Source organism: Trematosphaeria pertusa (genome assembly GCF_010094035.1).
Source record: "Trematosphaeria pertusa strain CBS 122368 unplaced genomic scaffold BU26scaffold_5, whole genome shotgun sequence".
NCBI classification, from domain to species: Eukaryota; Fungi; Ascomycota; class Dothideomycetes; order Pleosporales; family Trematosphaeriaceae; genus Trematosphaeria; species Trematosphaeria pertusa.
This window is the reverse complement of record NW_022987216.1, coordinates 1,710,303-1,728,985: the sequence shown is the minus strand read 5'-3', so window position 1 is coordinate 1,728,985 and position 18,683 is coordinate 1,710,303. Positions and strand designations below refer to the sequence as shown.

General features: G+C 55.4%; 8 protein-coding genes across 8 annotated transcripts; 7 read left to right on the top strand and 1 right to left on the bottom strand.

Annotated features, from left to right (window-relative positions):
* Positions 1-332: 332 nt before the first annotated feature.
* BU26DRAFT_563111 (uncharacterized protein) lies at positions 333-4,983 on the top strand (the record flags this gene model as incomplete). Its single annotated transcript, XM_033833120.1, has 4 exons — positions 333-396; positions 466-652; positions 710-3,818; positions 3,871-4,983. The coding sequence occupies 4 exons, from the start codon at positions 333-335 to the stop codon at positions 4,981-4,983; spliced, it is 4,473 nt and encodes a 1,490-aa protein (XP_033686172.1).
* Positions 4,984-6,037: 1,054 nt separating this feature from the next.
* On the top strand, positions 6,038-8,219 carry BU26DRAFT_277174 (indoleamine 2,3-dioxygenase family protein). The gene is made up of 3 exons (XM_033821469.1): positions 6,038-6,759; positions 6,811-7,974; positions 8,031-8,219. The coding sequence occupies exons 1-3, from the start codon at positions 6,469-6,471 to the stop codon at positions 8,043-8,045; spliced, it is 1,470 nt and encodes a 489-aa protein (XP_033686171.1). The 5' UTR covers positions 6,038-6,468; the 3' UTR covers positions 8,046-8,219.
* Positions 8,220-8,513: 294 nt separating this feature from the next.
* On the top strand, positions 8,514-9,363 carry BU26DRAFT_517881 (uncharacterized protein). The gene is made up of 2 exons (XM_033828683.1): positions 8,514-8,710; positions 8,773-9,363. The coding sequence occupies exons 1-2, from the start codon at positions 8,597-8,599 to the stop codon at positions 9,199-9,201; spliced, it is 543 nt and encodes a 180-aa protein (XP_033686170.1). The 5' UTR covers positions 8,514-8,596; the 3' UTR covers positions 9,202-9,363.
* Positions 9,364-10,274: 911 nt separating this feature from the next.
* On the top strand, positions 10,275-10,496 carry BU26DRAFT_423354 (UPF0057-domain-containing protein; the record flags this gene model as incomplete). Its single annotated transcript, XM_033823506.1, has 2 exons — positions 10,275-10,394; positions 10,458-10,496. Coding segments are annotated over 2 exons (159 nt in total), but the record flags the coding sequence as incomplete, so codon positions are not given.
* An 803-nt stretch (positions 10,497-11,299) lies between these two features.
* On the top strand, positions 11,300-12,285 carry BU26DRAFT_393068 (uncharacterized protein; the record flags this gene model as incomplete). The annotated part of the gene is made up of 2 exons (XM_033822723.1): positions 11,300-11,351; positions 11,414-12,285. Coding segments are annotated over 2 exons (924 nt in total), but the record flags the coding sequence as incomplete, so codon positions are not given.
* Positions 12,286-12,674: 389 nt separating this feature from the next.
* On the top strand, positions 12,675-13,933 carry BU26DRAFT_277482 (uncharacterized protein). Its single transcript, XM_033821471.1, has 2 exons — positions 12,675-13,473; positions 13,529-13,933. The coding sequence occupies exons 1-2, from the start codon at positions 12,977-12,979 to the stop codon at positions 13,743-13,745; spliced, it is 714 nt and encodes a 237-aa protein (XP_033686167.1). The 5' UTR covers positions 12,675-12,976; the 3' UTR covers positions 13,746-13,933.
* Positions 13,934-14,120: 187 nt separating this feature from the next.
* BU26DRAFT_563106 (uncharacterized protein) lies at positions 14,121-15,135 on the top strand (the record flags this gene model as incomplete). Its single annotated transcript, XM_033833119.1, has 3 exons — positions 14,121-14,229; positions 14,289-14,854; positions 14,923-15,135. The coding sequence occupies 3 exons, from the start codon at positions 14,121-14,123 to the stop codon at positions 15,133-15,135; spliced, it is 888 nt and encodes a 295-aa protein (XP_033686166.1).
* Positions 15,136-16,718: 1,583 nt separating this feature from the next.
* BU26DRAFT_454300 (P-loop containing nucleoside triphosphate hydrolase protein) lies at positions 16,719-18,604 on the bottom strand. The gene is made up of 7 exons (XM_033824856.1): positions 18,505-18,604; positions 18,421-18,446; positions 18,345-18,354; positions 17,995-18,263; positions 17,807-17,900; positions 16,998-17,754; positions 16,719-16,947 (listed from the first exon to the last, which is right to left on the bottom strand). The coding sequence occupies exons 1-7, from the start codon at positions 18,570-18,572 to the stop codon at positions 16,918-16,920; spliced, it is 1,254 nt and encodes a 417-aa protein (XP_033686165.1). The 5' UTR covers positions 18,573-18,604; the 3' UTR covers positions 16,719-16,917.
* Between the last annotated feature and the right edge of the window lie 79 nt (positions 18,605-18,683).

Genomic DNA, 18,683 nt, shown 5'->3' with positions numbered 1-18,683 from the left:
TTGACCGCATATCGCACCCGGACTCGCCGCCTCCACGCACCGCTCTGCTTGACGCACCGGTCGTGACTGCCCAGAAGCCGTTTGTCGCGCCGCTCCCTTGCTCCTCGCCCCTCGACCCGCATTTCTCGAGATGCCCACGTCCGCATAGTCCCTGCTCCAAGCCTCGAGCTTGGAGAACCGTCGCCGTGCGCACAGTCCAAGCCGCTATACAGCTGAAAGCCTGTCTTTGGGCGCGTTGGCATTGATCCGGACCGCCCAGTCAGCACGCCCGCCGTCAGGTCCATGGTCGCTGAGGGTTGACGATGAAAGCGCAGCCTCCCGCCAAAACCAGAATGGAGAGCAGCCTCCCTGTTCCCAGCAGGGCAAGCTCCGCCGAAGATTCCCATGGCTCGGGCGGTGAGTGGCGCCCGCGCGCAGATGGCGGAGCGTGGCTCACGAACAAAGAAGCTGACGTGATGCCACCAGAGGGACGCGTCCGCAAATTCCAGCGGACGGCCGCCGTCGACAATGCACGCCGGAAATCGAGCGCCCCAAACGTGACCTCTGCTCCGCGACCGCCGCCCGCCGACAACAAGTCCAGCTTCAGGGGAAGACGGCAATCCGTGCGAGAACACAAGGCTCCCCTCGGCCCCAGACCGTATGAGAAGCAGAGGTGAGGATCAGCAGGAAACATCGAATGGAGACGAGAGACTGACGCATATTCTGCCAGAGTAACGAGCAATGCGAGCGTTGCGAGTGCCGCCGATCCCAATCGCTCCTTCCCTGCCATGAGCGAGCCCAACTTCGCTTCCTCCCGATTCAGCTTCAGCAAGCAGGCGCAGCCGCCGCCGGATGCTTCTGTCGACACGAGCGAGCACATCGGCTTCATCCCAGAGGTCACCTTCGATGACTTCGCAAACAGCCTTGCCTACGAGCCTGCGCTCAGCAATTTCCCCGCTCCTCCCGACTCGTCCGCCCACATGTCCACCCAGCCGCAATCGCAACCGCACCACGCTTCAAAGCAGCGGGGCAACACAGCGTCAAACGCTCCTTCCTCGGCATTCACAGGCAGCACGGCCGAAAGCCGTCCAGCGCGCAGTGCTTCGTTGCTCCGTCGCTTCAGCCAGTCCAGGGGCAACGCAGCCTCCAACAACGCCCCGCAGGACGTCTCCTCAATCCCACCGCCCGCGACCAACATGTCGATCCGAACGCGCCGCCAGAGTCAGTTTCCTTCACAGGCGCCTCCGAATCCTGCTGCACGTGCTCCACGAAAGTCTGTGGGACCGGGAATGCTGCCGACGACTGGCTTGGACAATCGGCAGGAGCTCCCGAAGCTGACGACTGACAACACACAAAGCCGTATCGGCCGTACGCCGTCATTTGGCCAGGGCAATCGCCGCGGGACGATGCCACCCAGCGCGCACTCTACAACAGACGCACCAAAAGTACCGAATGCAGTACGGTCGACCAAGGCTAAGTCCCTGCAAGCGCCTTCTAGACAGCAGACGGGCAATTTGGGATCGTCTATAGCATCCGAGCAGGCTTCTCTTCACATTGGCCAGGCTCGATCGCCGGGCAGGACCACCGGGAGGACGCAAACACCCTCATCCTCCGCGAGCAAACGACAGTCGACCATGCACCATGTCACCGGGCTAGGAGCGAGGACGATCAGCCCCACCGATGCGCGGAGGCTGAAGAGGCTCTCCATGAACCCCAACCCGCCAGGCGGCCCTATAAGTCCGCCTACGCCTCAGGCTGAGTTTTCATTTGATGAACGCTCTTTCAACCAATCGCCAGCCATGATCTTTAGAAAGAGTGTGACGCCTTCCTCTGCGCGAGGTACTCCGGACCAAAATCGCAAATCGTACGCTTCGGGTATCTCGTTGTCTTCGAACTCAAGCATTAATTCGTTAAGACTAGCAAATACGTCTTTACAGCCACGGGCGAATCTCGCTTTCTCGGGGTCCCGATTGCCCACTCCAAAACCGAGAAATGTCCACAGCTCTGCTGGTGGAGACGAAGAAGAGGTACCACCGGTTCCAGCAATTCCGAAGGCTTATGAATCTCCAAAAGATCCCGAACGCAGTAGCTTCTCCTTCTCAACGTCAGCTTTGAAGCCCAATGTACCCCCAATGCCATCTCACGAACGCACCGCGACAGAGGACGTTAGTGCGGCAGAGATACAGCACATCGAGGCCTTGGGCATCGATCCCACCAAAACGGATCCTCCGAAGAAGAGCAAGGGCACGATTCGGCATAGGAGAGGGCTGACTGTGGGTTCTGGCTCAGATGCCGACAAAACGCCGGCGATACAGACCAACAAGAAAAATCTTCAGCCGCTCAGACTACCTCCTTTAAACTTGCTACCGCTTGGCACGCCATTCAACAACAGGATATCATCTTTTCCCGCTCCTTCGGCTGAAGTTGACGACCGTAACACCACGCCTCCACCTAAACGTGCTTCCAATAAGACGCCTAGCACGCCCATGACAGCCTCGAAAGCCAGCTTCTTTTCGAAAAGCCGGAATCAAGACCAATATGATGGTAGCAAGCATCTTCGGAGCAGCAGTTCGGCCTTTAACCTGCGACCCAATGACTCTTCGCTGCACAGCGTAGCACCCATGCCTATTCCTACCCTTAACCCCAGCCGACAAATAACGACGCCTTTTTCTTCTAATTCGTTACCGAAGGGAAGTGGGGAATTTGCTCACTTGTACTCTCGACCGTCTGGCGAATACAAGCTTAGCGATACGGACGTGGAAATGCAAAGCATAAAGGTGAATGGTCCACGCTCACTCGCGAAGAAAGATGCATCCGACTCAGCACATACGTCGACTTCGACAGAGCCGGAAACGCCTTCGTCTGGTTCGTCTTTGCGACGGAAGCTTAGCTTGAGCGGCTGGCGTCGAGCTTCATCCAAGGCAGCAACGCATAGCTCCTATCCTTCCCAAACGCGGAACGTCGTTCAAAAGAACAGCGAAGAACAGCCACCACAACCGCCGAAACATGGCGACATGCCCCCACCGCGGCTGCCAGCATCAGCGACCTGGAGCGGCTCGCTTGGAACGAGCCCTACCCCTCCAAATCGCGCCCGGCCTTCTCTGGATTTCGGCCGCCGTAAGCCTTCTACGGCAACAGTAGCAAGCGAGGTGGCTAGCGACACTGAGGCTCAAAAGCCCAACAGCCATAGGTCTAAGGCCAGCATGACCGTTCGTGTTCCCTCTGGATATACAGACGGCGGCCAACCGACTCCCAAAACCAGTAGCTCAATATTGACGCCGATGCAGAGGATGCTTGGTTCTAAGAGCTCCACCAACATGCTGAAAGCCCGCAATCTTGATCCGAACCTAGACAGAGACGACTTCGCGGCCGATGAGGAAATGAAGAAGCTTGCTTCCAAACGAAAAGACTTTGAGCATGCAGCGCGCGATGTAGATGATCTTCGGAAAAGGGCTCGGCCGCAGGAGCGGGTCACCGCCGCCCAAGCGCTGCAGATGGTCAATCTGAATATATTTGAAAGAGGCGAGATCATCGACTACAAGGAGATCTATTTCTGCGGCACCAAGAGCGCAAAGAAGCACGTTGGTGACTTGAATGCCACGACAGCAAACTTCGGGTATGATGATGATCGCGGGGACTATAACATCGTCTTGGGTGATCATCTGGCTTACCGCTACGAAGTCGTGGACATCCTCGGCAAGGGTAGTTTCGGACAGGTCGTGCGATGCGTGGACCACAAAACAGGCGCGCTCGTAGCAGTGAAGATCATTCGCAATAAGAAGCGCTTCCACCAACAAGCTTTGGTAGAGGTCAATATCCTGCAGAAGCTTCGCGAATGGGTAAGTTTCGTCTCCTGATCGACGTCGAGGCCTTTTCCTAACAAGCCTATAGGATCCGGAAAACAAGCACAGCATGATCAATTTCACGCAAAGCTTCTACTTCCGCGGCCATCTCTGCATATCTACGGAGCTTCTGGGCATGAATCTGTACGAGTTTATCAAGGCCCACGAGTTCAAAGGCTTCTCCCTTCGCCTTATCCGACGCTTCTGCAAGCAAATGCTTAGCTCACTGGTCCTTCTGAAGAGCCATCGGGTCATTCACTGCGACCTAAAGCCCGAAAACATCTTACTTGCGCATCCTCTACATTCAGAGATCAAGGTTATCGACTTCGGCTCCAGCTGCTTCGAAAACGAGAAAGTCTACACCTACATCCAATCGCGATTCTACCGGTCACCGGAAGTCATTTTGGGTATGAGCTACGGCTTGCCGATTGACATGTGGAGCTTGGGTTGCATCCTGGCGGAGCTCCTCACTGGCTATCCCATCTTCCCTGGGGAGAACGAGCAAGAGCAGCTGGCATGCATAATGGAGATCTTCGGACCACCGGAGAAGCATCTGATCGAGAAGAGCAGCAGAAAGAAGTTATTTTTCGACTCCATGGGCAAGCCAAGGGTGACGGTTTCCACGAAAGGTCGTCGACGGAGACCCAGCTCAAAGACTTTGCAACAAGCGCTCAAGTGCGATGACGAGGCCTTCCTGGATTTCATCACGCGATGCCTTCGATGGGATCCAGAGCGCCGCATGAAGCCGGACGAAGCCATGCTCCACGAATTCATCACAGGAGTTAAGAGGGCTCCGCGACCACGTCCGCAGCTCAACGGCGCGTCGAGTGTCTCTTCGCCTGTAAAACGCGTCCCTCCCTCCCAGACGCCCGCGCAGCGTGTACGGCCTCTTCCGGAGCCGCCTGCGACTAGCTTCAAGAACGGTACAGCAGTTAGCTCGAATCGAGAAGTGTCAGGCAGTTCCCCTGTGAAAACAGGGCCTAGGCGCCATTCAACCGTTCAAGGTGCGCCCGGGGCAACGGGGGTCAAGCGAACGGCGAACGGGGCCCCGCTGAACGCCACAAGCAGCCTTCCACGGGCTGCTGCTCAACGGAGCGCGTCCGGAAAGCCTGATCTGGCTTCAGCGGCGGCGATTGCTAGTCTTGTGAGTCCCGGATGCTGAGGGGTCTGGCAATGTGCATGCGCTAACAGTCCTCAAGAGATCTCGCTGAGTATTAGCGTACGCAAGCGTCACGACTATAACAGCATGCATTTGGGTGGCGAGGCAAACTATATAGGAATGTTATGAGGAGGATTTCATACTTCATACTGTCTCTAGGGCTTCCGTTCGCATCATATTCGATTATCAACGACGCTTATACCCCCGAAAACGTGCTTTCTCAGCGTAGGGCTGTATATTTCCGCTGTACGAGCATTGGATAGGTGGCGGGATGCATTATGGTGGTGACATGACGGGCGGAATGCTCTCTACTACTTCCGTGTGGGCTGCTGGCGTTCTACACCAACTTTTTGCTTTATATTCTAATGTGGGATGGGGTTGTTATAATTGTAGTGGGTGCATGTGAAGGCGGCTGGAAGGGGCTGCTACTGGTGGACGGATGGATGTGGCGGTCCGCAGTTGGTGTGGAGATGGGTGGGGTTATGAATGGAGTGGTTGAACTGGTCTCTGACAGGACCTGGGCATGGTTGAAGCTCTGTGTGTGTGCCGGTAACGGCAGTCCCCGTACCGTCGGTGCATTGTCGCCACATGCCTCTTACAGCATGGATATCTCCCCAGTACCGTAAAATCTCCGGAGGATCTCCCTAGCAGCTCTTATTTCCCACGCCCCGAGCGATGAGTGCGATGTCGGCAGCCGGTCCCTGATCAGTGCATATTAGGACCCTGAGCGTAGCGCGGCGCACGGGCCGCCGTCTCGAACCTCTGTTGCACGCAAGGAACCCCACCATGGCACCATCGTTGCTTTCCTCGTGTGGGGAACACCTGTTTCGCTAACTAAGACGTTGACTAACGTTGGCTAGAGCCGCGGCCTGGACTCTCTTGATTTATCTGAAGTAAATCCTCCACTAATAGCTCAGGAACAGCTGCTCTCCGACCGATGCCGGCTCGAAAGTGGTACAGAAGAGTTTGATGCGCGGTGCCGTCCACCTGCTCAACGTGACGGCCGCGGACAAGGCGAATCGATCATTATTCATCTTCTCTGACACTTCCTCCCTTTCCCCTCGCCTTATTGCCTTCCCCGCTTTTCTGGACGCTGCCTCAGCATTCCATCTCCTTCCGGGTTTCCTAACGCCGTCCCAACCCTATCCCCGCCGACGCACTACACCAACGGATTCCCTTCTCCCGCCGACCTCTTTTGCACTAATCTCTCTTCACACGCCGGATACGCTCGCCAAAAGCACCCTTTACTCCCCGGTACTCATAACTCAAGAGTTGCCCCGCGCAAAACCGGGTGGCGCAATCTCTGGGCTTTGTCGAAAAAAGTACATCTGAACCTAAAACCACCATCACGCGACACTTGCCTAGCACCTTGCTCAACTGTCTGTTTAGTATAGTGGCGCGCCTGCCTCTCCGGGACGCCCGCCCTTACCCGCCATCCTTCAAATACCTCTCAACCTTCGCCTAGCCTCGCTGGCCTCACACTTCACCATGCTTCCGCCACTCCCTCGACTGAGCGACTACGACATCTCGCCGCAGAATGGCTTCCTGCCAGCCGAGATCCCGCTCGAAATACTGCCCGATCCGTACTATCAGCCATGGGAGACCATCGCCCGGAACTTTCAGAGCCTGATCCTCAGTAAGAGGCTACGGCGCATAGTGGACGCGCTGCCAGTCCTCTCGACGGATCTACTCCTCACCGAGGCAGAATGGCGGAGAGCATACTCAATTCTAGGCTTCATTGCTCATGCGTACGTCTGGGGTGGAGACCGGCCGGCCGATGTAAGCCTTGGCTACCCGAAATCGCGATACGAAGCTAACGTTCTGATGCAGATCGTCCCACCACCCGTCTCTATCCCGTTCCTGCAGACGTGCAGGCACCTCGAGCTCCCGTCCGTAGCCACATACGCCGGAGTTTGCCTGTGGAATTGGCGGCCCATGTTTACCGGGGAGCCAATCGACTCGCTCGATAACCTCTCGACACACATGACCTTCACTGGGTCGTTAGACGAGTCGTGGTTCTACCTCATATCTGTCGCAATTGAAGCAAGAGCGGGACCTATAGTGCCAATGATGATTGAGGCAATCGCGGCAGCGAGACGAGGTGATAGCAGTACGGTCGTCCAATGCCTGCGATCTTTCGCGGAGAGGCTGGACGAGCTGGGTGGACTCCTTGAGAGGATGTACGAAAGCTGCGACCCGCACGTTTTCTACCACCGCATCCGGCCGTTCCTAGCAGGCGGCAAGAACATGGCAGATGCGGGCCTTCCCAATGGTGTCATGTTTGACGATGGCACCGGCACGCAACCTTATGTACAGTTCAGCGGAGGCAGTAATGCGCAGAGCTCCATCATCCAGTTCTTTGATATTATCCTGGGCATTGAGCACCGGCCCACCGGGGAGGGGCGAAGCGACCACTCTGACTCTGAGGGCGGTCCAGCTCCCTCGCCAATGCACAACTTCATCCTGGAAATGCGCAGATACATGCCGGGCGCTCATCGGCGATTCCTGGAGCACGTCGAGAGTGTGGCCAACATTCGAGAGTATGTCGCCGCCCGTCGGAACGACCGCGCTCTGGTCACCGCATTCGATGCTTGCTTGGCCATGCTCCGAGCTTTCCGCGACAAGCACATCCAGATGGTGTCGCGCTACATCATAGTTAAGTCCCGCGAATCTCGCTCGCACTCGCGGTCTCTGTCTCCCAAGCAAGCATCAGCACACCGCGTCAACATCGCCAATAGTCTTCAGAGAGGGAACAGCAAGAAGCTGCGGGGCACAGGCGGCACTGCCCTTATTCCATTTCTGAAGCAGGCAAGAGACGAGACCGGCGAGCCAGCGATCGATGCTTGGGCTCGGCGACTGCTGAACAACGGCCCAGCAGCCATTAGCTTTGGTGATGGCGTTGCAAGGCTGGGAAAGATGAGCGAGTCTTTGGATGGCGAGGTCGAGATCGTCGGCCTTGCCGGCACTTGGAGTGTTGATGATAGCGAGGGTGGTGTAAGTCAGCTCCTTGTGGCGCTTTTCTTGTTAAGTGCGTTGCTGACTTGAATTAGATCTGTCACTGGTAGACAGCAGACTGACCACTTGACGATATTCGGCTAAGAAGGAGTCGGCGATACGATATCCCCTTGACAGCATCATGCATTCATATTCCATGCAAAGAGCAAAAATCTTCGCTCAATTTTCTACTAAAGATGTGCATATACCCTCGAGCCTGTTGCCTACGAAGAGACATTTGGCGATTACCACATTTAGAAATATTGCATCATAGCGCTCTGTTTCAGTAATAGAAAAGCTTTGCTTTCGGTCAGAAGACCCTTCGAGAATTAGCTCAAAGCGTCTAGAAGCCTTGTAGTGATGTGTTGGGCTGCATCGCAAGCGCCACCATTTGCGTCAATCGTCCGAGCTTTGCGAGATGGTGAACAGGCGTGTTTCGCGTGTGACGTCATGCGATCGCTCACATGTGAATTCTAGCGACCACCATCAAAGGGCATATAAACCTTCGCAGCACGCCGCCCCTACCAAAGTCTTCCTGCATAGCAACTCAAGCAACTCAACTACGAACTACCAACGATCACCTCTACCTAAGAAGCTTCACGACTTGATCACAACAGCAAATATGTCTTCAAACAACAACGAGAACCCTACCTCCACTCTCCAGTCCGTCGTCGACCAGGCCAGCGCCGCGATCCAGTCCGGAATCGGTGCTTTGACTGGCAACCCGGGCGACAAGGTAAGCCTTTCCCTTATCTACCCCCAATATCCCACGTTGTTCAATATTAACAACCCTCTCAGAAAGTAGCCGACGACAAGCGAGCCAAAGCTGATGTCGAGCACGACCTCTCACACTCCGCCGCCAAAGCCGGCCCCTTCACCGTCAACGCCTCCGGTGGCGTAGCCAAGGACGACCCGAATCGCACACAAGGCAGCTGGAACCAGACTGTCGGCTCAGCAAAGGAGGCAGTTGGTAACCTTGTCGGCGCCGAGGGCCTCAAGCAGGAGGGCATCCGGCAGAACCGCGAGGGCAAGGGCCAGGAAGCTCAGGGACAGATGTCGGATCTCGGGAAGGGCATCCAGGATCGTCTCGGAGGAACAATAGGGGGAGCGGTTGCGGGCCTCACGGGCAACCAGGCGCAGCGGGATGAGGCGCAGAGGCAGCATGATGAGGGGAAGGCGAGGCAGAGGGGGGTGGAGGCGGATTTGCAGAAGGAGAATCCGCAATAAATGGATGAGGGATGGATATGGTACACTTGAGCTAGTTAGACACACCTGCGATGGAGCGGTTATGGGTCGGTTATGGATGATATCCCAGTTTTCCTGAGTAGGAACATGCGATACCCTTAGTTCTGGAATAGAGAATGGAAGGATGGATAGGCATTGATACTGTCAATTGCTTCATGATTTGGTCTACTCCTACCGTGATGCATTGTTTCGAGGAGGGGAAGATGCTGAGGCAATGCTCTCGGGGACAGTCGACCCCCCAACCTCCATTATTCGAACAATTCGAGCTTGAATGCCCCTTCGAAACCAAAAGCCTCCGGTGCCCTGAATGAATAAAATAGCATCATGAACGGGATCCAATGGACTCGGCATGTCCCTTGCCTAGTGTAGAACAGAAACCCTCTTCCATCTAAGCCTTCTCCAAGCCTGTTCAACGTTGAAAACCAGCTTGACATCAAAATTGAGTTCGGATATTGCGAACGATGATGTCGGGATCGGCGGCGTAGGGCTAGACATGACGTGTGGCTGCGTGGCTGGTGTGTGGCGCCACTTCGATCGAGGATTGGCTATTGCTGCCGAGCCACCCGAGTTAGGTGGAGAGATGGCAAGAGAATGTGTCACGCGCAACGGGTGACGAGAGGCGCAAGAATCTTGGAAGTGCGCGTCTCGACCTTGGCCACGAGGCCGCTGGCAGAGCAGGATGAAAGCGTAGCTTGGATGCGTACGAAAAAGAGGCCGAATCCATTGGATTGGTTCGAAGTGTGGCGCTGAAGCTGGCGTGATCCTTGTCGCTGCTCGGCGCAGTGGCTACGTCATGGTGAATCAGCTGCCCATGCCCTGGCGACAAACGAGCATTCTTGCCATAAATACCTGCGGCCGTTCGCCAGATCACTTGCTCAACACATCGCGACCTACTACCTGCCAACAACCTACCTACAATCGCATCAACTTCGAACCGAACGAGAAACAAAGCAACAACACCGTCATCATGCCTTTCACCGCAAGGTACGTTGGTGCGCTTCCGCGCTGTTTTGTTCGCGAACCCGCAGGAGGGAAGAGTTTGCTAACAGCCGAATAGCGACATCATCAAGATCATCTTCGCCGTCCTCCTACCGCCTCTGGGTGTGTTTCTCGAGCGAGGTTGCAATGCCGACCTCCTCATCAACATCCTGTTGACGATTCTGGGTTACATTCCGGTAGGTTCCGCCCTTCCCCTCCTCCCCTCCTGATCAAAAACACCGGTGCTGACAGCATCACAGGGTATCATCCACGCCCTATACATTATATTCAAATTCTAGCGGGGCCGCGGCGAGCGAGCGATGCGATGCAAATGAACGGCATACGGTCCATCCACGATACCCTTTTCCTTTCAAGCCAAAGCTTCCAGCGCGTTTCGGATTCCTGCGAGGTTGCGCATATGATAGATGGGCTGCTTATGCGATCGATGTCTGAGTAGTCCGGCGCTTCCGGGCGAGTCGGCGGGGCTGGGCTTTTGGCGTTTCTTTGTCATGAATAGGAGCGCACGGGTGGGGTTCTTCTCTCCGTGAAGGCGTCCTGGTCTCTACGACACTTTTCCCTTTTGAAGCTTTTCTGGGCTGGGTGGATCGAAAGCATAGCGTAATACTTGAATGAACGATCATACTACTTAGCTTACTGTTCGGCGGAAAGTGCAATGTATGGTTCTAAGCTGACTACTTTGCTCTCGCGGCGCAACGACCTCGGCCCATACTTTCGAGGTCATAGTCGGAAACGGCTCATCTGCCCTTACGTGGTGTAAGGTTGAATTTAACGTCTATCTTGAGCACGAATTTTATTGTTCCTCCTCGTATTCACCGGAACGTTCCGCAGCTTGGCGCGCCTTGAGCTCGTGGGCGCGAATACCAGTGACACCTCATCACTTGCACCGACCACTCATGTCTTCCCAAGCACACAAATCCCACAAGCACAACTACCCGCACCCACGTGCCAGAGCAAGGAACAGATGGACATTACCGCCGCGCTGACGCCGAGAGAGGCTGCGGCTTTGAGCGACCCGAATCGCGCGCTTGATGATGCGACGAGCCAGCTGGAAGATGCTGGCAGGCGGCAGGAGGCCGGCATCTTTGAGGAGTCGTTGAAGTTGAAAAATACCTTGGATTTCTTTGAGGAACGAGGTACAGCTGAGCAGACGTTCAACTGGAGGTTGGGGGCACAGAGCTAATTGCTGGATGAATAGCTAGATCCGAGCCCTCTCTGCAAGCGCTTTCGATCCTCGTGAACTGCGAGTACAAACTCTACGTCCTCAACCAGGAAACGCCGCTTCGCAACAACCCTTTCCTCTCGCACTGGGTCGAAGCGATCCAGAGGCTTGAGAGAGCCGCCGCGAAGAGCTCGAAGAAGAGCAGTGGCGCCGAGTTGACGAGCAACGAGATCAACGTCGTGCGCGTGGAGTTCATAAAGACGCTGCTACAATCGCGGAATGCCTTGCAGTTCGCTCGCGCGAGCCCGAGGCAGTTGTATGGCAGCTTCGTAGAGCTGGGCCAGACGGCGCCATTTTATATCACGACCTACATACGGATGCTCGAGGAGGAGGGAATATACGAGCGGACGCCAGAACCTCCCGAGTTTCAGCATATCTCTCACGATACACCAGTAGACAGCAGCAAGGAGAAGGCTCCCGCCCGGCCCAAGCTGAGCAACTTCCAGCAGTGGAAGCACGACGTGCTCGACCGCCTACAAACCAATCCCAACACCGCAATTCACGAGCTCACTCACCTCCCCATCGAACTCTCCTACCTCGACTTCCTGACCACGCTCCTCCAAGAACGCACTCTGCAATCCTTCTCCATCGACCCTGCGCCCGTAATCAGCGACTACATACAACACGCGCTGCGGCTGACGGAGCAAATGGGACAGCCTCCGTCCTCCTCATCCGACCCCTCATCCACCTCCAACGGCGCCATCAGTTCGGAAGAGGTAGTCGACCATGGACGGGAAGCGCAGGCTAGGGCAGTCAAGCTCCTGCTGCTTTTTGTAAAGAATTTGATTCGGAAGGATTTGGTGCCAACGGAGGCGATTTACTTTGAGATTCAGGAGATTTGTGTGAGATATGTGTGGGTTAGAGAGGTGAGGGAGTTTAGGAGCTTTGTTGAGGAGGGACTTGGAGGGGAGGGTGGTGGGTTGGCGGTTGGGTAGTGGGAGGGTGGTGTTTTGGAGGCGGAATAGATGACTTTGGGTGGGCGCGGTGAAGAGGTGGTGGAGGTTGGATATGAGCAGACGGAGGTGAAGGCCAGCGAGCGCATGGCGCGCCACTATCGCTAAGCCTCCTTTTTTCGACGTTGGAAATCTGCCGCCACGATCCACTATCATCCGCACTCCTTCCTCGGCTTTAGAGATCAACATTATCATCGCAAAGCTGGCGGCCCGGCTCTGTTTGAGCGGATAGGGACACGGTAGGTCTTGCCGCCTACCGCCCTTTCTGGATCCCCTCGCGCTTGCGGCTTTGGGGGTACAGCATCATCATGATATGCAAGACTGTTGCGGTGTTGGATCTGAGGGCAAAGTCGGCGCTCGACTCTGGACTGCTCGCTGAATAATGAACTGGGCGTCTGAAACCATCCGGGGTTAGTGGGCCAACCACGCCCGGATTGGACCTCTTCAAACCGAACAGTTTCACCTCCCAAGACCGAAACAGCTCACGAGCTATTTGCAACCTCAAATCTACTTCCTCTTTCAGTCTTTCGGTGCTCCGGGTTTGCTGCGTCTGGCTAATTTTAGCCCTAGGAAACGAGCGGAGGCAATGAGATCATGGGCTTCGGAATGGCATAGACAGCTCGCTCATGAAGCGTTGGAAATACGATCGGTTGACCAACGTTTTAGCGTCTGCTGTGGGAGCAATTTGATTTTGATTTTGATTTTGATTTTGATTTTGATTTTGATGAGGGTCAGAAAGGTGTTTCGGTTTCGAGAGGTCGACGGCGAGCAGCGCAAAACAAACAACCCTTCCCGGAAAACAATAGCCCTTCGCCGAGTACGACCGGATCCGAATCCGATCCGGCAGTCTCTTCTCTCGGTTAGTCTAGCACGGTCAGCGGCCCTGCTACAGCGCAAGCCAAAACTCCATACGATGCAGCCCGGTACTGCGCCTCCAATGCCTAAGTGTGGAAACGGCTTCTCTATTTCCGCCAACATGTCTTCCTGGTCTCTCCTCGGCCAGACCATGGGCTACCTCGGAAGCTCAGTTGACTTGGCACTCCTCATAGGTCGGTTGCGCTGGTCAAACTTCTCTCCGGTTTTGTGCGTTTCGGAACTTCGCGGTGCACCTAAACTTATCTGATTCAAAACACCATAGCTTGATCTCAACTCAACACCCCAAACATCAATCCGCCGCTCCGTGGCCGCGATTTAGTTTCTCCGGCATCCGCCGTGTTTCCCGTTCAAGGTCCTCCCCAGGCTCAGCATCTGGAGACGATCTTCCCGTTCCACACACCCTAGCAGCGATCAGCCTACTGGTGCTATCACGGCGATGGTTCGACCGAGTCTGTCTCAACCACCCCTTTGGAGCTTGACCTTCCGGTCTCATGGTCGCTGCCCTTTTGCTCCCTCCAGGCCCGGAAACCCACCGCAGCATGACCAACAGGGGCAGTTTGAGCGCCACCCTGGGCGGACAGACCGGAAGGCACGGCGAAGGAAGCTTGACAAAAACCAAGCTTTGCCAAAGGTCGCGGCGCCCAGGAATCTATATAAGCCCTGGTGACTTCCTCTCCCAAGAGCCTCATCACCATCAGCTCAACAGTTCATTTAGCAACTTCCAGACTCGCTTTCCATTCCTTCTAATTCATTTCTTGCGCCGGCCGCTTCTTTAATAAAGTCACTCAAGCTTTCGACCATCTCTCCTTCCTGCAAACCCGTTCTAATAACCACCCACTCTCACATCGTTCAATATGCGCTACTCACTCGCCGTCATCGCAGCCATTGCTGCCCACGCTTCCGCCCATGGTGTCATCACCGAGATTCAGGGCGCCAATGGCGTGAACATGCCCGGTCTTTCCGGTAAGCAACTCCAAGCTTTCGCCTCTACCTACCTTGGCTCCCTCTAACTCCTCCCTTAGTTGCCGACGGCACTCCCCGCGACTGCGCCTCCCCCCGCTGTGGCTCTGAGGCCGACACTTCCATCATCCGCGCTAAAGAGATGGGCGGCAAAGCCTCCGCACTCGGCCGTACCAAAGCAGGCCCTGTCGACGCCGCAGCCGCCATCTCCACCTTTATGGGTACCGGTGCCGGTGCTGCTACGGGCGCTGGTGCAAGCACTGCCGCGACCGCCCAGAAGCGCCAACTGCTCGCCGGGCTCCTCGGCGGCGGCAAGGGCAAGGGTGCCGGTGCCGGTGCTGCCTCGGACGGCACCAAGACTACCGCTGGCGCCACGGAGCAGGGCGTTGCTAAGGCCGCGGGCGCGGGTGCCTCCTCTGGTCTCCCGACGACTGCGGACGACGGCACGGTCACCATGACGTTCCACCAGGTCAACCAGGACGGCGCGGGCCCGCTCACCGCCCAGATCGACGCTACCTCTGGCGGCACCGACCCGGCGGCCTTCCAGGACGCGCAGGTGATGCAGGATGTGCCCGGCATTGGCATTGGTGGCCTGTCTGCCGCCACCACCACCGACTTCCCCGTCAAGGTACGCTTCCTTCTCTCTTCCGTCTTCTCGGGCATAGGTCGCAGTAGCAGTTAGCTGATTATCACCAGGTCCAAATGCCCCAGGGCATGACCTGCAGCGGCCAGGTCGGCGGCGCCTCCAACGTCTGCATCGTGCGCATGCAGAACTCCGCTCTTGCAGGGCCCTTTGGCGGCTCGGCTGCTTTCACCCAGAGCGCGGCGGCCAAGAAGCGCGCCGTCGAGTACAACCTGCGCAAGAGGCACATGGCCCGCGGCATCCTCGGCAAGCCGGAGGTGGAGTAAGGGTTCTCGTCCCTTCCCTTTCCTGATGCGTTACATGAGGAGGTGTGTATATAGGGGTAGGGGGTGGTTGCTGGGCAATACCCGCGGAGAGGAGTTTGAGCTTTTGCTAGACTTTTGTTTCTTCTGACTGATGGTTTGATGACCGTTCCCTTTTTTCGAGGTTCTTGTATATACTCACTGATACGCTCTTTGTGGGAAATATGTAGTTTGTATTGGTTGGGGAAGGTCAGAGGAAGGCAGAGTAATTAGTGGGAAGAAGGGGGATGTGTGTAAATAAAGCCGAGTCTGGATGTTTGCTTAAAAGTACTTATTGTTTGTTGCTCTTTACTTCACTCGTGCTCTTAATCATCCTAACTTCTGCCCATCTGCTTCGCATCTTTCTGCGCCTGGACGATGGCACTACCCGAGTGACCCTCCCTAGCCTAGACTCAGCCGGAGCCGGAGCTGGAGCCGGACGCCACACTGGGGTAAGAGAGGGACCGTGCAGAGAGACAGATGTTTGAATAAAGTTTCGGCATCGCGTTTCCCGTTTCCTGGGGTGCGTGGGCGGGCCCAGAAACGGCGCACGTCTCACAAAGCTTGGTGCTGAAACCAAGGACTTGGAGAAAGCTTTGTAGAGAAGGAACGACTAACATCCGTCGTCGGAACGGAACGAGAAGAGAAGGTGACGACTCGACTCGAAGATTGACAGACACTTGACACGCACGGGTAGGTAGGGGTGTCGTTGTTTGTTTGTTTGTTTGTTTGTGGAGCATTCGTCGGCACTTCGTGGTATTGTGATATAGGTACTGATATCTGTCTGAATAGCTATGGATAGGGGTGAGGGCGCTCGACATAGTACTTGGGTGCTGGGAAACATCTCAGCATACAAACTCCTCCAGGAGCCTTGTTTAAGACGAATTTGGTGCCTGGCTTGGTCCAAGTTGTTTTGCATCTCTCCTTTACCCCGCCTTCATCAACCCTCTCATGACCATGCTACCTCCCAGCCCAAAAAAAAAGAGAACCCCCCGCCAAGGATAAAAGTAGAAAAAAATGGCAAAAGAAATTGCTTTAGGCAGAGTCTAAGCTCTGCGGCAATCCAGATACCAGGCGAACTGATTTCTGATATACCCCATCCAAGATTAGCGAGTTTGATATTACCTAGACGGCAACCAGATTCGAACCCTAAGCGTGACCATACAATGGGATTCGCTGATGGCCACGGGAACGAAACGCCTTCTCACTATTATGACACTTGGCTTGTTTAGTGATAGGATTGCAGATTTATCTATAATATATACGACAAAATAATTGAGGGGGGTAATTTGAGTGTGGTGAGGGGAGGGTGGTGGGTCTGCGTGCAATTGCAGGACTAGATAGCTTTATGTACGGAAGGATGAGAGCTGCTATGTAATGGCAAAGTCGGCTGGTGTGGTTCTCATAGGCTATGTATGCCGCGAGACCGGATGCGCATAGCTGAGGCTTCCTGCTTCTGTGCCTGTACACAGCACTGTTGGAGTGAGATGATCGTCCCGAGGCTGCAGAAGCGTGGGAGTAGGGCCCGAGAGCGTGTAATGTAATTCATAGTGATACTGAGGTGTCCGGCATTGTTCCGATGACCAAAAGAGAGGTTCTTCATTAATGGCCTATACTGGGTATACCTTTCCCTCTATATCATCGGCTCAGTCTAATCACCGGTGCTTGCAGTCCGTCGCGCTCATGCCCTGCCAACCTTAAACGACAATATCTTTCCCTCTATATCATCGGCTCAGTCTAATCACCGGTGCTTGCAATCCGTCGCGCTCATGCCCTGCCAACCTTAAACGACAATATCTGCCACTCGTTAGCAGCCGACTCAAGTCCTCACCCTTTATGATACTCACATCATTCTTTCCCACCTGCACCACATCATCCTCGCTAACCCTCACACCCCCCTTCGTCTCTACATACGCCAACGGCGCATCTCCCATGACTTTTCTGTACACGTCCCCAACTGTGCTTCCCTTCTTGACTAATACACAGTCCCGGAAAACAGCCGTCGAACTCGCGCTGCCGCTTGTGTAGTTGTGTATATTGCGCACAGGGAATACCGGCACCAGCCCCAGCAGTTCCGCCGCCCTTGAAAGGACCTGCACGACGCCCGTCGAGCCGAACCGGTAAAGAACCATGTCCTTCAGGTTCTCGATGCGGTTCCTAAGCTTCTCGTCCATCTCCTTCAATCCTCCACCATCTGGGTCCCCGGCCTCAATCAGATCCTCCCGCGTGTCGAGATAATCGCTTCCCTCGGTATACCTAATGAAGCCCTGCTTCGCCAATTTCCGCAAGAACACCTCACTGATGGCGCTCGTCAGCACGATGCTCTTCGGATTCTGCATCTTTGCGATCTTCGCAATATTCTTATCCGCGTCTGGATGATCGATTTTATTCAGCGCGATGACGGTCGGGAATTTCTCGTCTGTGAAGGCGTTTACGACGCGCTCGATGGTCTCATCGGACCAGTCTTGCAACGGTTGTTTGAGGCCGAGACGGTCGAGCACGCGCGCGACGACGGCGGCAGTGGAACCGTAGCCCGAGAATTGGTTTTGGAGGGTTTCGACGGCGGTGGCTTTTACGGCGACGTGGCGGCGTTTTATGGAGCCCCTGAGGCAGAAATTAGGGTGTGGGCGGAAAGGGGGAAGGAAGAAAAGGATACCATTTCTCCATCAAGTTCCCTTGTATCCACCGCACGATTTCTGACCGTAGCCATACAATGTCCTGACTCGGGTCGTATCCTCTCGTCGCCTTGCCTGTACAACCTCGTCAGCGCCTGTTCCTCTTAACCCCCGTCCATTCTCCTCTTCCATCTCCATCTCTTCCTCAGTCCTCGCACCCACAACATACCTTCCGCATCCGTCGTCCCACTAACATCCACTACATGCACTAGCGCATCCGCCTGCCTCAAATCATCCAAAAACCTATTCCCCAGCCCCTTCCCCATATGCGCCCCCGGCACAAGCCCCGCCACATCCAACAGCTCAATCGGCACGCTTCTCCGTCCATCGACGCAGGACCCGTAGTTCGGTTTACAGCGGTCAGTCAGCCCGACACGTTTACACGCGCATTCGATTTGCAAGTAACCGACCGCGCGCTGGGGGTCGATTGTTGTGAAGCTGGGGGAGGAGGGGTGTTAGAGGACGTGTGGTTGCGGGCGGGCTGGCGGCGGTGGAGGGGTAGACAGAGGACAAACTTACGGAAAGTTTCCTGGGAGACTGTCAGCTTGAAAGCTCAGAGTTGATGATGCGGCATCTTGTGGACGATTCTACGGACCAACTTTGGACGTGGCATCTGTTAAGCTGCCAAAGATATAATGCTTAGATGGAGGTGCTTGAAGGAAGGAGGGGCAATTCGCACCTATTCAGCGTCGTCGACTTCCCCGATGAAGGCTTGCCCACGAGACCAATTAAAGGATCGCGGGGCATGTTGCGGAGAGAGAGAGGAGAGTAACACGTGGGTATCAATCAGGGCAGTAGCGCGGTCGAAATGCTCAATATCGCGTATCTAGCATGCAGACGGAATTTCGCGATGCGTTG

What these genes read in the sequence shown, in the direction of transcription:
- BU26DRAFT_277482 (XM_033821471.1), top strand. Translation starts at nt 12,977, where the DNA reads ATGAGATCATGGGCTTCGGAATGGCATAGACAGCTCGCTCATGAAGCG. An exon ending in TCAAACTTCTCTCCGGTTTT is followed by an intron (nt 13,474 to 13,528) that starts GTGCGTTTCGGA and finishes AAAACACCATAG; the next exon opens with CTTGATCTCAACTCAACACC.
- BU26DRAFT_277174 (XM_033821469.1), top strand. Translation starts at nt 6,469, where the DNA reads ATGCTTCCGCCACTCCCTCGACTGAGCGACTACGACATCTCGCCGCAG. An exon ending in GTGGAGACCGGCCGGCCGAT is followed by an intron (nt 6,760 to 6,810) that starts GTAAGCCTTGGC and finishes GTTCTGATGCAG; the next exon opens with ATCGTCCCACCACCCGTCTC.
- BU26DRAFT_454300 (XM_033824856.1), bottom strand. Translation starts at nt 18,572, where the DNA reads ATGCCCCGCGATCCTTTAATTGGTCTCGTGGGCAAGCCTTCATCGGGG. An exon ending in AAGTCGACGACGCTGAATAG is followed by an intron (nt 18,447 to 18,504) that starts GTGCGAATTGCC and finishes TATCTTTGGCAG; the next exon opens with CTTAACAGATGCCACGTCCA. An exon ending in TGCAGGTGGGAAAGAATGAT is followed by an intron (nt 16,948 to 16,997) that starts GTGAGTATCATA and finishes AACGAGTGGCAG; the next exon opens with ATATTGTCGTTTAAGGTTGG.
- BU26DRAFT_517881 (XM_033828683.1), top strand. Translation starts at nt 8,597, where the DNA reads ATGTCTTCAAACAACAACGAGAACCCTACCTCCACTCTCCAGTCCGTC. An exon ending in CTGGCAACCCGGGCGACAAG is followed by an intron (nt 8,711 to 8,772) that starts GTAAGCCTTTCC and finishes CAACCCTCTCAG; the next exon opens with AAAGTAGCCGACGACAAGCG.